The sequence below is a fragment of the Thunnus maccoyii genome, chromosome 3, assembly GCF_910596095.1.
Source record: "Thunnus maccoyii chromosome 3, fThuMac1.1, whole genome shotgun sequence".
Taxonomy (NCBI): domain Eukaryota; kingdom Metazoa; phylum Chordata; class Actinopteri; order Scombriformes; family Scombridae; genus Thunnus; species Thunnus maccoyii.
In genome coordinates this window covers 28,070,444-28,087,959 of record NC_056535.1, presented here as the reverse complement: position 1 = coordinate 28,087,959, position 17,516 = coordinate 28,070,444, and the positions used below count along the sequence as shown (strand labels likewise).

Here is a 17,516-nt window from a genome sequence, read left to right as displayed (position 1 = left end):
ATTGGTAGAAAAATACAAGGATTATAAATACAACATAAGCCTCTTTCACCATAGGTTCCATTTACAGCAAGTTTAAAACTAGACTCAGGTAAGATGGCTGCCACATGGCTCCATCCCAGAATGGCAAGTCATTATGATACATTGCATCTAGTGTTTTATATCCATGTTTCCACATTCTATATTTGAGCGTCTGAGCCCTTGTCTTTATGTTATTTTATCACTCTTTGTCCTCACTGTGTAGAACAGTAATAAACCTGCTGGAAAACAATTTCTAAACTGAGTCAGTCCCACAGCAGCTGATAATGTTTTACAATGCCTTTCATTGTTTTTCTGACTAAAAAATGAAAATGAAAATGAGAAATGAAAATGATTTCTTTTTTTTCCATTGTTGTATTTGAATAATTTTAAGGTTTGAATAGCTATTATCCAGTAATTCATTAGACAAAAACGTACATTTGAGAAAAATATAATAAAATAGACATATTTAAGTATCAGAAATATGTCTTTCTGATTTATTTTCCCATTAACCAACTCAGGAACCCCTCAAATTTATCTAGTGATCCCTTTGTCTGGCTCGACCCTTAGGTTGGAAAGTGTGTTTATTATATAGGGAATAGTCATAGTAAAGGAACAGTGATAGTAGTGAAGGGAGTGAGTTCAGACACAGCCTTAGTCATGTCAATTTACTTGGTCTCATTTTTAGGGTAGTTACCTTTTGTATTTTCAGAATCAGTTGTATTGACCCAGTAATCTCGATAATTTTACTTTGAAAAATAGATGGTCCTCCCCCCCCTGAGTCATACTCACAGTGAACAGTCGCCTTCTCTCTTGTTCAGTTCAGATCTCACCATCTGTTTTTCACTTTTCCTACAGTTCACTTGTGTTTTTTTCCAGTTGCCCTGATTTTTCATTCAACATTTGTCTCATTCTGCATTACTTTTAGCAACAGCATAACTGTGTCAGATTTTTTATTTTATTTTATTTTTTGGTTGCTTATGTAGCTCATATTGACTCAAAAGGTCATATTGAAACCAAACATGAATAACACAGCTTCCATTTATATTTTAGCAATGAAATAGTGCCACTCTTCATCGGGGCTTGCCTTCTTGATAACCCAAGCAGCAACTTGGCAAAATCTCTCATGTTAGTAGCTTCTTTAGTGTGCATTACCTGTAGCAGTGCTCTGGATGTAAGTAATTTCAGGTTGACTGGTGATTCATTCTGCGGCCTTCCTGCCCGTAGCCTTAGGCAGTGGGGTTGCAGTAGGGAGAGAGCGCCAGCACCAGTCAATTACCAGTTAATAAACAGTGGAAGTTTTCTATTAGTGCTTGTTAGTGCGTGTAAAAGATTGTTGGTATGTGGAATTGGGAGAAGGCACTGTGACTATGGAATTAGAAAAAAAAAAAATACAGGCATATTTTCTTTCCCTGGGTCTAATATACAGCACCCAGTTCTCTGTATGCCTGCCTTTCATGGAGATAATATTTGTTATTTGATTTTCAGCAGGCTATACAGTAGTTTTTTCCTTTTGAATGGTCCAGAAATGTTTGCTCAGGAGTTTAGCTAAATGCAGTGTTTCATAAGTGACTATTGAGCATTCTTTCCAATAAAGAGGATCCATTACATAAGCACGACGGAGGCCAAACAATGCAGTGCTGGCTGCAGTGTGTCTTGTCACTGATAACATTATGGGCCCGACGAATATGATGCATGGACCCCTTTTGGATAGAAATTCTATCAAACCTGATGTGTGGTAAATCCTCCACATATCTGAGTGTAGATTTCACAGTGCTTACAGAGGAATATTGCTGTAAGCAAAAACAGTGCACCTGCATAGCCTTGGAAAGTAAAACAACATTAACTGCTTTTGGGGGAATACATTCTTACCAAGGGGACACTGCTCTGACAGTCTGACAGCCAAGAGCATGAATCATTAAAATCCTACCCTGACATGTTAGACCACTACCAATAACCACCACTACTTAAATTTGTTGACATATAGAGCCAAGAGTAGCATTGTGTAACTCGGCAAAAATGTTCACAGTAAAGACAGTTACTATAAATGATCCTATCCATTTATCCCCATGTAAGGGTGTAATTATACACATTTTATATTTATCTTACAGAAAAGCAGTGGATGCTTCTCTGCTAACTATTGCCACCTGGAACTAGCATATGGGCTGGCGCCCTCTTGGGGTAATGGGTGGGGCGGACTTTCTGTCGACCATTGGGTCATTGGTAACCAGCAGCTGGGAGGCCGCCCTCTCATCACATCAACAAATCTCACTTTAATTAGCTCACCTGCCCGTTTCCTCCCTTTTCCTCCCCACGCTCCCTGAAGTCCTCCATCAAACCTCCCTCAACCAGCTTACAGGCTCACCTTCCTCTCTCATCCTGCCTCCACACCTGGGAATTGCTTCAGCTTCTCAACTTCACACCTACAGCTCTGCAGACACACATACACACACACACACACTTTTCTATAAACGAGACTGACAATTGACTTTGAGAAAGCTTGGATCGCATTGATTTTTAAATGGTGCCTCACTCATACCTTATTAGCATTGGGATCGCCACTGATATGGTCATTGCTGAAGACACCCATTTCCTTTGTGTCTGTCGATATAATTTGCACATTCACAGGTAGAAATGATCTCACAGGCTTTGTTGTTATGCTCACCCGGGCTCTTTCCATTGGCTGTTTAAAGAAGTTCAATAAGTGGACCAGTGGTTTACTGTATTGATCATAGTCACTGTCTGCACTTTAATGGGAACACAATCTATCCTCGCTGTGGTATCCTTGTGTACCCTGTGAACCATTCTCATACAAAATGTTGCTTTATGTATCAGTAGAACAGTTTAATTCCAGATTGATTTCATGAAAAATATGTCTTATGCTAATTATTTCATGATTGTATGCATTGACTGTACCTAATTGTCCCTTATGGAAGGAAGGGCAGTTTAATATTTTAAGCTTAATAGTATGACATTAGCAAATAGCTAATTACTTGTACAATATTCAGAAATTAGATTTCCTTTTTATACCCGGAATCATTTTACAAGAGTAGGCATCAAATTTCTCAAATGGTGGATATCTTATTAAGAAACAAGCCTCTTCATTTACACATCAGCTCTTTATCAGAATGATCCCAGTGCACATTCCTGCCTTTGAATACCTTATGAAGTTGCGATAGGACTGTTCTGATAGAGTGGATATATCCCACTAGTATTGTCAGACTTACTCTGGAGAGTGTTAACATACAAAGCAATCTATGCCTGTGAAGATTGGCCTACCATGCTTGCCAGTCTCAGGTGGCTGATAAAATCCACCGCCACCATACTACCAGCAGCGTCCGCTTTAGTGCTCCAGTCCCTCTGGTCCACAGCCACTCTCTCTCTCTTAACCACAGGGCTTCCATATGGGTACCTATTATGGCTGCCACTTAATTACCTATCAAAAAACATTCCTCTGCATTTGACGGGCTGGCAGAGGGGGAGAGGGAGAAAGAAAAAAAAATAGAGACAGAGGAAACAGAGCAAGCATAAAACACGAGTAAAAGATGGGGGAAAAATGGGAGAGTGGGACTGAGTGATTGATAGAGAGGACAAGCCATGCATCTGCATAGTGAATTTGAATAGATGGAGACAGACACAGGGGGGAGTGGAGGAATAGCCTTGCAGTGCAGATGGGGAGAGCAGTGGCCAGTATCTTTTTTTTTGTGTGTTTAGTGTTGACAAACACACCCAACAAGAGAGAAAAGGGGGAGGATTCTGGCCAAGGGAGGCTATAAATTACCTGTGATTGATGCTTGCCACCGTGGAGGACGACAGTTAAAGACACGCGGCAGTCATCGCTGACCCACTCTCCTCTTCCCTCCCCCCTCTCTAACCCACATCTCACCCACTCCCACCCCCCCCACCCCCCCACACACACCAGCCCGACAACACACAATTAGCTGCTCTGTCTGTCACATGGCCCACCCTCAGCAGTCAAACACCAAAATAATAATCATTCCACACTAGATAGACCGCTGGTTAGAAGAGCAGCTTTTACTGCAGAGGTTCGATGCACATCAGCTAACTATGAATGTCAACCTCCATCAATGTGTTTCAGGCAAACAAATCTGTCACATGTCGAAGGAATATGGATTCATTTCCCAATGTGTAAGACGTTGGCTCTTTTTATTGATAACTTATAGTCTGACAACTGCCTCGGCTCAGGGCTTCAATGTTCAAGCCTCTGGTGTATTCTCAGGTTTGACCAATTTCATTTCCAAAGGTAAATGTCACATTGCAGTTATACTAACCCCTTGTGTCTTTTAAGTGACTGCTCTGTGTATCTTAAAGCTTGAAAATGATTGTGGTGCAGAGATGGTCTGCACCAACCATGTAATCATTAACTCAACCTTTATGCATTTTGAAATAACCAGGAAATGGAAAGATTTTTACTGCCTATCCACCTCCTACGGACAAATTGTTATTTACTGTCTTATAAAGTTAGCCGGACAGCACATTCCATACACAGGGTAGTGAGTGGGTTAGTGAGAAGTAAGCACCAAATCTATGCATGAAAAAAAAATCAAGCATTGTGTAGAGACAGTTCAAACTGGACCAAAACTCTAATGTCTCCCTCCAATATTAACTGAAACATGAAGAATTAATTTATGATCTTGGCATTGTAGCAGAAAGCAATCTAAAATGTAAGACCTGCAGGTTATGTACAAATAGGAACAATGCAGGATAAGTCTGTTGTTTGTTTCCATTTTTTTTTTTTTAAGCATTGAACATATACCATTGCTGTTTTAGATACAAACTATTCACACATATCTTTTAAAACACATGAATTTATTGTGAGCTTATAGGAAATGAGATAAAATCTTTAAGAGAAGAGAAGAGTCCACATTTATTGTGGATAATCTGTAACTTTTTAACCACATACTGACTCCTTTTCATTAAAAAAAAATATAAGATGTGATACAACTGCATTTACATCTTATAATGTGGGTGGGAAGCTATCAACTCCCAGATGAAATAAAGTTCTTGTTGATGGCAAAGTTGAGGCACTTTGCAGGAATGTTATAAGTAACTAATTGAAAAGTGATAAGCCAGTGCCAATTTGCTATTACTACATCAAAAGAATAAAAAAGGAAGTTGGCAGGGTGGAGCCATGATCAAAATAAATTAATATTAATGTTGTCTCTTTTTTCGTAGCTTGAAGCAGCCCTCCACAATCCTGTTCACTGTGCATTGTTGGGCTTCTCTGCAGCGAGCACCTCTTTACCTCAAGGCTACCTCTGGGTAAGTAATGTGTTGCTTACACACATGAATGCATACATATACACACACCCACACACATGCCATTGAATGCCAAATGAATAAAATCAATAACAAGGCAAAATAATTCATGTTCTGTATTTGCTGATAATTTCAGCTTTTAACACAATTACCATGACCATTTAAATACCCTTTCTACATTCTGTTCTCATTTATGTATTTAAAAAAAAAAAAGAAATAAAAAAATATATCTCAAGGCTAAGATTGGGACAAGCACCATTTTTCTCTGTAAAATGTCGCTAGGAAACTGTGAATTAATACAGTATAAAGCAGGGGTCTCCAACCTTTTTTCCTCTGAGAGCTAATTTGACAAAATGAAAGTGGCCAAGAGCTGCTCATGTTATTACTAACATTTATTCACATAGTTGATCTCCACCCAAACCAGCTGAATAAGCTTCTTTTGTGTGAACAGTAACAAGATGTTGATATCCAATATATCAAAACATCTTAAATTCAGCAACATGTGCATGTTTTTTGTTTATGCATTTCTTTACGTTTTCAATGTGTCAAGCTCATACTATTAAATTCACATCATATAATGTCACTGTATCACATCACTTCCCTTCACATTCCCTTCATCATCTGTAGTTCACATGCATGTGTTACATGCATTCAGTCTTTTCTACATTGGTGAGATGATTGGCACTGCATGGAGTCAACAAGAGAGGTGTATGCTGGAGTGTATCCAATTAGGTTCTCTCTTATGAAGTCATTTAAATGTTCGTCTGTCAATCTTGTTCTGAACTTAGATTTTTATAACATTCATGTCAGAAAAACTGCTTCACAAGGTATGTAGACCCAAACAAAGCATAGCAAAACATTTTCAGAGCTGCTTAGTGAAGGTTCTTATAGTTTTATGGCTCTACTAGGTTCCAGAAATGCTGTGAATGCTGTTGAGATTTTTAGATGGACATCATTTTGGAGGTTTATAACCTCAATCTCCACAGGACTGACACAGAACAGTTCAGCCATCTGTCCTGAAATCTCACCTATGTCCACCTTCATGAAGAGGTTGGCAATAAATGTCACACAGGGCTCAAGTTTCTCAAAGTCACCAAATCTGTCTGCAAATTCGTGCCCAAGCTTGGACAGTAGGTCACAGTACTTGTGTACGTTCAAAGCGTCAACTGCCCCTGCATGGCTTTCCAATGCCCTGTCATAGCCAGCGTTCTGTCAGTTGTTACAGACACCAGCTTTTTAACAGTGATCTTTTTTTTCCCCACAAAGTAGTCCTTCACAGCATTGTAAATATCAACTCCTCTGGTTGTAGATTTAGTGGAAGTGAGGTCAAAAACTCTTCTTTTGTGGAAAAGTCATCAATCAACTGACTCATCACACTGAATCGAAAACCATTTGCACCTGTCGATGCCCAATGTCTGCATTTGCAGACAGCACAGACACTCTACTTGCCACAGTATTAGCACTAAATTGTACATTGGCAATAGCATGATTTAGCATAATTTCTTGAATAACGTTTCAGCCACTGCAGTCACTGTCTCTTTTACAATCCCACCATTGGTGAAGGGCTTTTTGTGCTTCATTAGGATGTGCGCCACTTTAAACAAAGCCTCTGTTACTGTATTTGCCGTAGGAGTATTAATACTTTATTAATGAATTACCTCATCATTAGGGCACCACCTCCTTTTTGGTTAGGATTTGTTAGTGCCAGGAGGGAGCACTAACCCTTGTTCAATTTAATCAATGAATCAGTCTCATAATCGTAAGTTCTTGTCCCAAACAGTGACCTCTGTTTACTGCAGCTCAAAGAAACAAGCAAACACTTTTAGGATAAATGAAGACATTTATTAATAGGTAAACGTCTTGAGGATACATGATAAAGCATAGATAATATAATATATATAGATAATATACAGAAAATAATAAATAAAAAGAAAGTAAAATAAATAAATAAATAAATAAATAAGGCCTAAGGATGATAAAAATTTAATGAATACAATTATTCAGCAAGAGTGGCTCGAAGTGCGTGACTCGAGGATTAACGTGTTGTATCGGGGAAAGCTAAGGGAAAAGCTAATTCAACTTCTCTAAATAAATTCTTTAATTCAGGCTTTTGGTTGGCTTGTAGTAACTTAAGTTGAGTGTCGAATAAAGTTAAGTCTGACTACGCTCAAGTCTTCAGCGGCGTCTACTTCAAAATAAAATACCGCACGTGTTTACTTCAAATTAAATTACCATACATGGAAATACAAGACTTAATGTTATTAATAAAACAAAACTTGTTGCAATAAAAGGTTAACACGGATATATTTGGTTGAAAAACGAATAAAAGAGACGTCTTAAGAGTTTTCTTGAGTTCTTGGAGGCCAGCTCAAAGAGGAATCTCTTTGAGGCTGTTTTTATAAGTTAGAATAACACAGGAGGAGTTTGGGTGTGTTCTATAGGGTTTCACGCCGAATTATTGATGAATATTCAATTTCTTTGTTGATGATATTTCTGATTAATAACGGTCCTGTCAGCTTGTATCATATTTGTAAAACCGTTCAAGAAACAGTTAAGCAGTTTACATGATTCATGATAAGTCAGTTCTTCTAATAACAAACATTAACCTTCATATTAACACTTCATGATGTCTAAGCATACAACCTTCAGTAGTTCAACTTTCTCGAACTATTTACACAACTTAAACCATTTACTGAAATAAAGTTTAAAACTATGGTGAAAGGAAATAAAGTTAGGCAATGCTTATGTGATTAGATTACTTTCAGAAACATATTTATATATAAGTTGAGATAACTTACTTTATAATATAAAAGCATTCAACTTGAATATTGTTTAACAATAAAAGAAACTTTAAACTCAAATCCTGCAAATATTATCTTTACATTCCTATTATTTTAGAAACTTCATTCTTTCAACACAACTACTTGTCTAATTTAACTACTAAAATATGATTGTTTGCCTGACTATTTTCCGCAGTCATTGTCAAAACTGGTGTGTGCTTGCTAGCCTGCTAACATTGCCTAATGTTATGGCGTCACTGACGTAACCAAACTTGACAGCCCTATAACTTGTTTAACTGACAGCTGATTGACAAATAATCATTTTGTGTCAGAAGTGGGCGGGATATCGGTGAATTTGATTGTATAGAAATTTAAACAAATTTACCAAGTGACTCAAATTTATTCACTCAGAAACGGGTAGCGAGCTAGTAGTAGCGAGCCAGTGGTAGCAAGCTAGTGGTAGCTTGCGAGCAACGTGTTGGTGACCCCCAGTATAAAGGCTAGTGCTAGGTAACAGCTGCAGAGCGTTTCTACGATGAGTGGGGAAAATTATGCCATCAGAGAATTTAGATGGATCTTGAGAGAGAAAAAAAATGATGCTGAGAATCTGCTATTAATCTTTAAGTTTCAAATTTTGTTCTCCCTCCTTTTTGGAGAAGGTGGGCAATTTATCAGGTAATCCTCTTTCGACCTAAAAGGTGACTAAATCAAGTGTAGGCCCTCCAGGAGACAGAGTACGGTTAAGTGTCTGTAAGACTTAATTGCTTTTGAGGAGCTATTCTAAAGACTACTGGATGCTCACTCAGATGGGGGAGAAGAGATATGGTGGAGCTGGCTTTTAGGGCACTGTGGTATCAGTGTTTGAATGAGCCTAGGCCACTCTGACCTTGATCTTCTTTAAGAACATGCTATTATAGATGACTTAAATGACCCCGACCCTGTCCTCCCACACCATTTAGAGGAAGAAAGTTAGGTTGCCCACATGCTGTGTGTTACATTGGTCTTGAAGGAGAATACATCTCGTAAAGTGAGTGAAGGCTAGACTGACGTGTTGCGTTAAAAGGTTTGATTTCCTTTACAACTGCATGCATTCTTGAAAAGTAAGCCATTAATGGTGGCTTCAGCAATTATCTGTAATTATAATGCTCACACATTTTTAAAGGATAACAGTAAGCCATACAACTAAGAGTCCTGCTAGCAAAGCACTTTAGTCAAACTGGAAAAAAGTCCAAGTCATGTCACAAATCTGTCAGAGAAAATCTCAAAGTCTTCAATGTGAAAATTCAAGTCTTTCAGGACTCTTAATGCTAACCATTAAAATCTACACTGCATTTGAGCATTTTCCTCTCAAAGCTGTGTCAGTGTTTTATACATAGCTAAGAGCAAGTCCTTTAAATCAATATGCCTAATAATTAAATATGTGAATTATGCAACCATGCAAGGTCTTCCTGTTAGTGCCTTATTTATTTTGTATTGGTCCGGGATATCACCAGGTTAAAACCTAAAGGTTTTTAATTCCTCAAATCAAGTCAAGTCTCACTGCGTTCAAGTCCAAGTTAAATTTCAAGGCCACATTTTTGTGACATAATCTGACTCAGGTACAAGTCTCAAGTCTACAGCTCTACCTGCAGGTAGTCTTTAATGGTGATAAGTTTCAGGAAGTTTGTTTCAAAAGAAGAAAAAGTACAGGGATTTAATGGAAGTACAATGTTAGAGGTTGACAGAGATGATGCATTGTTCGGTAAATAATGCAAAAAGCACCTATGCATTTTTGTATTTAGAGGCAGTCACATGTGATATTCTGAATAAACTGTGGTACATTTATTAATTTAAATAACCTGAAAATGTTTGCCTATGAGGACCCAAGGACTATTGGTCCTTTATTGTAACTGCTGTCTGTAAGGAAATTCTTAAATTAAATTCAGCTGAAGGAGGCCTTTCACTTAAGAGTCTGAATTTTCAGAGGACATTTTTGTTATGAATGAAATTAAAATCTTAGAAGTGAATTCCTCTGAAACCAACCTTGTAAACAAGTATTTCTTTCAGAACTGAGGACATCTGACCTTCTTCCAGTTTTGTGAATGTTACGTACTGTACCGTACTATATGTAACCAAAACAAAAAAAAGCAACTGGGATCCACTGAAAAAATAATAGAGAAGGCCTGCGGATCCAGCAAGAATAATTAGTGGCTGAGCGTTCCGCCCCCAGTTGGTTCTACCTCCCTGGCAGGCTTGTCAAATAAGGGATGACACTAATCATGTTAAAGTGAGATGGGCTATGGGGATTTCTATGTGCTTTGATCAGAGTAATGACATTGTGTCTAATCAGCCTGATACCCCAGTGTTTCCCTGTTTGCCTTCACCTTCCTTGTCCCACTTTTCCCAACATCCTACTTCACAATTTTAGATAAAGTTTGCATTTAATCTGCCTTTATGTTTCTCATTTTTTATACACCTTTATCAGGAAGTTAGGATTCATAACAAGTATCAGTGATGGGAAAGGAAATGCATCCATCTCAGACTACAACAATCTGGTGGCCCAAACTTTTGCCTTCTTAATGTAGCGAATACAAGTGAGCATTGAGTGTACCATCATGACCATTCTCCCACGCTCTCTCGCTGTGTCCAGGCCAATCTAATTAATGCTGGCTGAGCATTTACTGTTAGGGAAGTTTTTGCTTCTCCCAAGCTGAGAAGAGGAATCCGTCCAGGGCACGACTCCAGATATCTATTTCTTTAAATAAGTAGTGATGACTTTGTTTGGACACATTATTTGCACTCGATATCAGGGGGAATCGAATTGAAAAGAGTAGGCTACTGTGTTCAATGACAGGGATAGTGGTGATGGTGGTGTATGGAGGGGTTTGGGAGGTACAGATAGACACGTGAATGTATAAATTGTGGAGGAGTCTGGATGAGGAGGGGCTTTGCCTCTGGCTCTAGTTACACAGTCACTTGAAGCCGTGTTTTTTTTGGGCTCCTCGCTGCAAGATAAGTCTTCCCTATCTTCTTTTCACCCTGTGCAACAGACCATTATTTGTTCTGGCTCATTCTCAAGAGCCCACAGGATCGCTCCTGTCCAGATTCTGCACGCTGATACAAATCAAACAAATGATTGCATGCAAATAAGGGTGAGCGTGGAGGAGAACAGCTAAAGACTATATTTAGCTCATGTCACATTCACACGATGTGATTCATACAGAGAATAAATCTTCGGTGTCTAGCAGCAAGCAGCTGTGCTTCTTTTCCAAGAAGGACATTTTTTTCTGGACATCCAACTAGGCCTCAATCAGGAGTAATGAATGAAATCATATTGAAAACCCACAGCGACACTTTAATTGTTTGGGAATAGGAGCAATGCCACTTTAATTGGAAATGCATCAGAGACAGGTTGGAGGGCTCTTACAGTCTTCGTTTTCTCTGTATTGGCATTGACAGGCTTAGACAAAGGCCAATATAAATGTGGTACATAGGAAATCAAGCCTCTATTGAGATAGACACATAGCCTATGGGGTGTGGATCACCTTGGGAAGCTTGTCATGATTGGTGGACCTTTAATGCTAACATGTAAGGTTAGCTGTCTTGTTTTTTAGGGAGTTTTTTCACAACTTGTTCTCTCTTCAAAAAAAGGACAGACATCTACAGGTGTTAATTGATGGAGGACGTTCTCCTAATTGAGCCACTAAAAGTTTCCAGCTTGCAACAACTCTGCTTTTATAATTGTGTTTACTTCTTTGGGACACTCAGTACAGTATTTTGAAGTGTTCAGCACGACCTTGGACATGTTAGTATCAGATGCCAGTTTAATGAATTGAAAATGATTTCATTTTAATTTTATTATGAAGTGACTCCAGCAATAGATCAGTCACTTTATCTTGTAAATTCTAAAAAAGCCCTCAGTGTTAAGCGACTCAGAGCCTGTCTGTTCTTCTCTGATGAAAAGATTGCAGTGTTTCGAGAGTTGTTTGATGTTCTAGAGATGACACTGTGAATCCATTACATAATGTGTTTAGAAATCTAAGTGATATTCAAAAAAAAAAGTGAAGGGGGAACTAAAATGACAAGGTCTGAAAGGATAATTAATTTGAGCTTTTTTGAAATCTAAATAGCTGACAGGTAGCGAATGTTTAACCAAAGACACATTATCCTCTGGCCTCCATGATTTGATTAAGGCAGCAAATACACATCGCAAGCGTGATCTAAGAGAGACTGGTCTGGGCTCGCTGTTCCTGCTTTTTTTTTTATTGTTTCAACAGCATAGTTTATTACCTGTGGCATTATGATTCACTCCATTGGTGAATCTTAACATGTGGTCTTGAACTTTTTCAGCAAGGTTTTTTTTTTATTTCCTACAGGTGGCTGGTGGAGGAGAAGGCTGTCAGGGGCAGATAGAGATATTTTCCCTCAACAGGCCCATGCCAAGGGCTGTAAAGAGCTTGCAAACAGGCTCTGCTGTCCGATGTCTGGAATATGTGCCAGAACCTTCTCCGACTGAGGATGTGGAGACTGGAATTCACAAGGCCCCCTCAGGGATGGGAGCCAACATATGTGTTGGATTAGACGATGGACGGTGAGATGCTGCTATCACAGAGAGCAACAGATACACAAGAAAAAAAAGAGAAACAATCATTTGTGTTGATATAGAATTAGATGAAAATTTGAAAATGAAGGATAAACAAAGATAAGAGCACAAATGTTATTCTCTCAGTACACTCCACATTTTGTAAAATAATATCCTGTATTATCTGTTGTAACAGTCCCCTTAGATTTCTAGCAGTATAGATTTGCTTGTCAATATTTCATCAAAGCAAGAAATCAGAGTTGATACCCCAACACAGCATCAATACTGGCACTGCTGCTAAGATCACTGTTTCATTTTCAAATCCAATAAACCTTCTGATCCCTACTGTGTGTAATAGAGGATAGGTTTAATCTCAGTCTCCTGTCATAGTTACAGTGAATGATTTTTTTTTTTTTTCCAGAGAAAATTGTTGAATTTCAGATTCAGCCTTTACCTTGAGCCATTACCACCATTCTATACTTTTAATTCAAAGTAGTGTTTAGTTGTTTGTATAAGAACCTGAGTCAGAGGACATGTGTCAGCAGCTTGTTTATGCTGACTCACTCTCTTCCATTATAAATGTCTGTCCGGGGAAAAAGAAAAAAAAGACATACAGTAAAATGAAATACAATTTCAGCATTTTAGCACACACGAAAGACTGTCAGCTCCAATGCTGCTTAACATTTTCTTCTCAGACAAGGAGGAACCAACAGCGATGTACATTTGTCATTCTGAAGAAGACAATAAGATGCAGCAAAGTTCAGATGGCATTTCGAACATGAGAAAGACAGAGTGGTTGCACATACACAATGCTTTGCTCCAAAGTGCACTGTTAAATCAAACTGCATGAAAACGAGGCACTCTGTCATTTCAAATGATACTCATTTATCATGTCGGCTTGTGCTGCTTTTGTTCTTCTAGCATACTGGTCTACGGCAGTGTTGACACTGCAGCACAATGCCTATTGACCCTCCATAACCCAGAGGGCTGCCCCGTGCTGTGCCTGAAGCACTCCTCTCGCTTCCTGTTTGCTGGCCTGCGGAACGGGAACATGATCGTTTATGGAAGAAATAACAGTGGTAAGGTGCTTCCAAGGTTGCTTTGTTTCCAGAGTGATGGCTGTAGTTTAGTGCCTGTCACAGTGGTGCCTATTGCTACCCTCAATGTATGGTCTGTTTGGGAAGTAAGTCATTTTTTTTTCCATTTATGTAATATGTAATATGATGATATACACAGTAATTGTAACCCTTTCAGCATAGGCTCCTGGTAGGAGGAACATTTTATGTGGTACTCAATAAAGCATTAAACCCCTTTAAACTCCAATACTTGGTAAAATGGTGACAGAGACAACTCATTATATAATAAAAATGTCAAGGGTAAACTATGAATCTCACTCTAATAACTAATGTAAGGCTAAGGGAAAAAATCCTGGTTTTAATAACCCAATATAATGTCTCTAAATATATGAATTAACCTATTCATTTATACAGCATGTGATGAGAAATAACAGCACACGCACAGTATCTCAGTTTTGACCTTGTATTAACTGAATGCAGAAATTGCATATATCAAAATACAACAAAACCCAATATGAAAAATAAAACAGAAAACCATACATGAAGACCCGGATAATTTAGTCATTAGTCTGTGTTAACCTGAGTGCACTCTCTGTTTTAGTTTGTTCTTTAAGCAAGCTTGCATTAAGGTTAATTGGCATGCTTATAGTTGGAGCTCATGAGGAAGCTGAACAGAAGCGCCTCTGTGTGTAGAGTGAGAACAGCTCCTGCCGTGTCTGTAGAAATCACTCTCACCAGGCCTATCTCAGCCTGCAGCAGGACAGCAGCGATGAGCAGCAGGAACCACACCCTCGCTGATAGCAGACCATCCTCAGCGCTGTGCTAAACATCTGCGACAACCGCCCAAGCTCCTCCCCGACCGCGGTCTTGTGACCTCGTCCGTGCGAGAGAGAAGAAAATGACTGACGTCTCTCCCACGACGGTGGCGGTTTAGCTAAGCTGAACTGACTAGCTTGCTTCACAGTCACAGTCACAAGCGCATTAACCAGCAAACACTTCACAGTCCAATAAAACAAACAAAAAAAAATGCGCGATATATACTCTGTGACGTCTCTAACACGTGTGCGATTCCCTGCTCTACACCATTTTGTCTCTTTGTATCTCTGGCGTGATTACGTCAACAGGAAATCAAACTGTTCCAGTTCATTAATTCTCTAAAGTAAACAAGAATTATTATTAAGCTTTTTAGGTACTGAACAGACCTTGAAACATTTTGAAAAACTATATATATGTAAATCACTAATAGATGCACGAAACATTTCAGTAAATCTACATTAACATCAGCTGAATAGAAGTTATGCATCTTATCAATAATTGGCAATAATTCACAAATTTAAGATGAGAGAAGAAAATACAAAATAATGTAAATGAGGTTATTACATACTGAAAATATTCATCAAAATATAATGAAAAATGAAACACATTTAGTACATTTCCTTAATGCTATTTATATGAACTTGGATATCTTTTAGATACCGTAAATTAGGCCCGTCATCGCTATGGTTTGTGAATCACAACATTTTATTTTCAACCAATGCAAAATGCAATTAGACAAGCAAATGTAATAAATAAAATTTTTAAAATGTTTGTTGGTTGGTAACTAATATAAGGTTAATGGATATTTTATTTACCTTTTGCTCATTTGGATACATATCTGCATGTCCACCATTCCTGTCTATTAATGAGATATGAAATGTTTTTATTTATTTCTGGCTTATTAATCGACAAAAATACTTTTTTTTCCTACAGCGAATTAATTAGTACAAATGAGTTTTCTTGCATTATACATTTATGAAAGAGCTCTAAAGTAATTGTGTTGTATTGTGATGTAATACACGGTTTGGCCCACAGTGTAAATATTGGTGTTATGTTTCACATTTGATACATTTTTCAGTATACCCAGTTTCAGAATGAGAGTGTTTGTAACATTATGTTAATTTTAGACTACATTTCAAATGACTGCCTTAGAATCACTTTCCCTTTACGCTATACTTCCCGTTCCTAGTGATTTTCACACCGACTGTATGAAAATAACACTTCACCATGTGGTAGATGGCATGCCATGTTTAGTCATGCATCGCGGGGGGCTTAACACCATCTCAGCAGTGGTTTGCGGTCTTCACTGCCAGCGGGAGCACAATAGCTCTATCACTGGATTCCTTTTACCTGGCCAAAGTATGTCAATGTGCCTGCCTTCCTCCTGTGCTCTTCTCTCCTCCGAAGCAGAAAGGGTGATTAATTACACCAAGCTGCTGCATGCCGATTAAATATTACTATTCATGCTTTGTATATAAAAAAAAGGACAGGAGAAAAGCTCTGGAGGGTGCCGGGGAATGTTTGTGGATTCGGCACATCTGTTAAAGATTTATGCCCTTGACTAGCGTGCTACTGTCTAAAAACAAGTCTGCAGCAGCCAGGAAATGCCAAGGCTTCAGTTGAGACTTTTATCAAAAGGCGTATGAATACCCGCAGCACATTGTTGCGTAGTGAATAATACGCTTTAGCTTTCCTCACTGATATATGCACGTCAGACATCATGTCAAATAACAATGAAAATATTTTGTAAGACGAGGCAGAGTAGTTTGGTCTGTTCCCCACCCATGTTAAAGAGGGGAAAAGCGTTGGCATTGCCGGGCTTAGTGTGACGGACTGGAGGGAGATTTACAAGAGTGAATTTTTAAAAGGTGGAAAAATGACCTTTATAACATGCCAAGCAATTAACCTGTGGGAGTCAGAAGGCATTGTAAAGCTATTCTGCAATGAAAGGCAGAAATAAACAACGCAAAATGTTAATTAAATGGCTGGGTGCACTCCCTTTTCTAAATGTGCTTCATTAACGCATAGCAAAGGAAATGCTTATGTAATTCACTTTATAATGTGCTTCTGTGGTAGCTGCAACGTGTGCCCTGTGATTAAAAGTCAAAGAAAAAAGGTCTGTTTCACTTTCACACCGATGAAGCAAAAAGAGGGAGCAAGACAGTGAGAGAGAGAGAGAAGTAGTGATAAAGAAGTTGGAATATGGATTAAAGTGTACACCAGACTTATTATCATTTGGGTGGGAAGGATGCAAACATTGCGTTGCGCAGTGTGCGGCGTCTTCCATTGAAATGGAAGTCCACAGTCGTTTTATTTAGTCAACCTGTAGTTTATATTCTCACTTGTTTTTTAAAAAAAAATGTTATTAGAGTGACAGAAACAAGCCTCCGCTGTGAGCCTTTCCACTGACGCTTTAATAATTGCTCAGCACCGTTAAATAGCTTTAAGTGTATTTTTTAAAGTAAACACCAAGTTAACTTGCTGCGGTACAAGTGGGAAGAATTGAATTTAATTGCTTCGCTCAATGTGACAGTGTTCAAATAGTAGTGGAGCATGTGTGGAGTTAATTAAAGGGGAACTCCACTGATTTTTAAACAAAGTCTGTTTACAGGTCTGGGGAGTACTACTGCATATGTGGAAAAAAAAAAAAGTTGCATAAAGCCTTTTCTTGCTCCAAAGGGACCTGCAGAAAGTCTGATGAATTGTCCCTAATTGGGGCTGAAGATTACAAGTTCTGAAAATGAAAAACATTGGGGTTGTTGAGTTTTAAAGGAGTGAGGTTACCAGACCTCATCACTGCTTGAGGCTAGCAGCTCAAGGCTACATTAGCTTTTACAGTCACAACACAATTGAGTGTCTGACTAAATTGTCAGCAGTGCAATTGCTTTGTGGGAAATGTGGATGCCAGTTTTTGACAAGGAAGAAGAATGCATGAAATAAAAAGATGATATCTCTGGTTCTGCTGCGATGATTTTGATTCTTTTTTTT

The 17,516-nt window shown here is 38.5% G+C and overlaps 1 protein-coding gene across 4 annotated transcripts in view; it reads left to right on the top strand.

Annotated features, from left to right (window-relative positions):
• arhgef10la (Rho guanine nucleotide exchange factor (GEF) 10-like a) overlaps positions 1–17,516 on the top strand; it is a 124,571-nt gene that overhangs the window by 90,944 nt on the left and 16,111 nt on the right. For all 4 annotated transcript variants that reach the window (XM_042406800.1, XM_042406798.1, XM_042406799.1 and 1 more), the window contains 3 exons: positions 5,212–5,298; positions 12,431–12,645; positions 13,558–13,715. In XM_042406800.1, the coding sequence (XP_042262734.1) occupies positions 5,212–5,298; positions 12,431–12,645; positions 13,558–13,715 (460 nt within the window). The remainder of the gene's footprint in view (positions 1–5,211; positions 5,299–12,430; positions 12,646–13,557; positions 13,716–17,516) is intronic.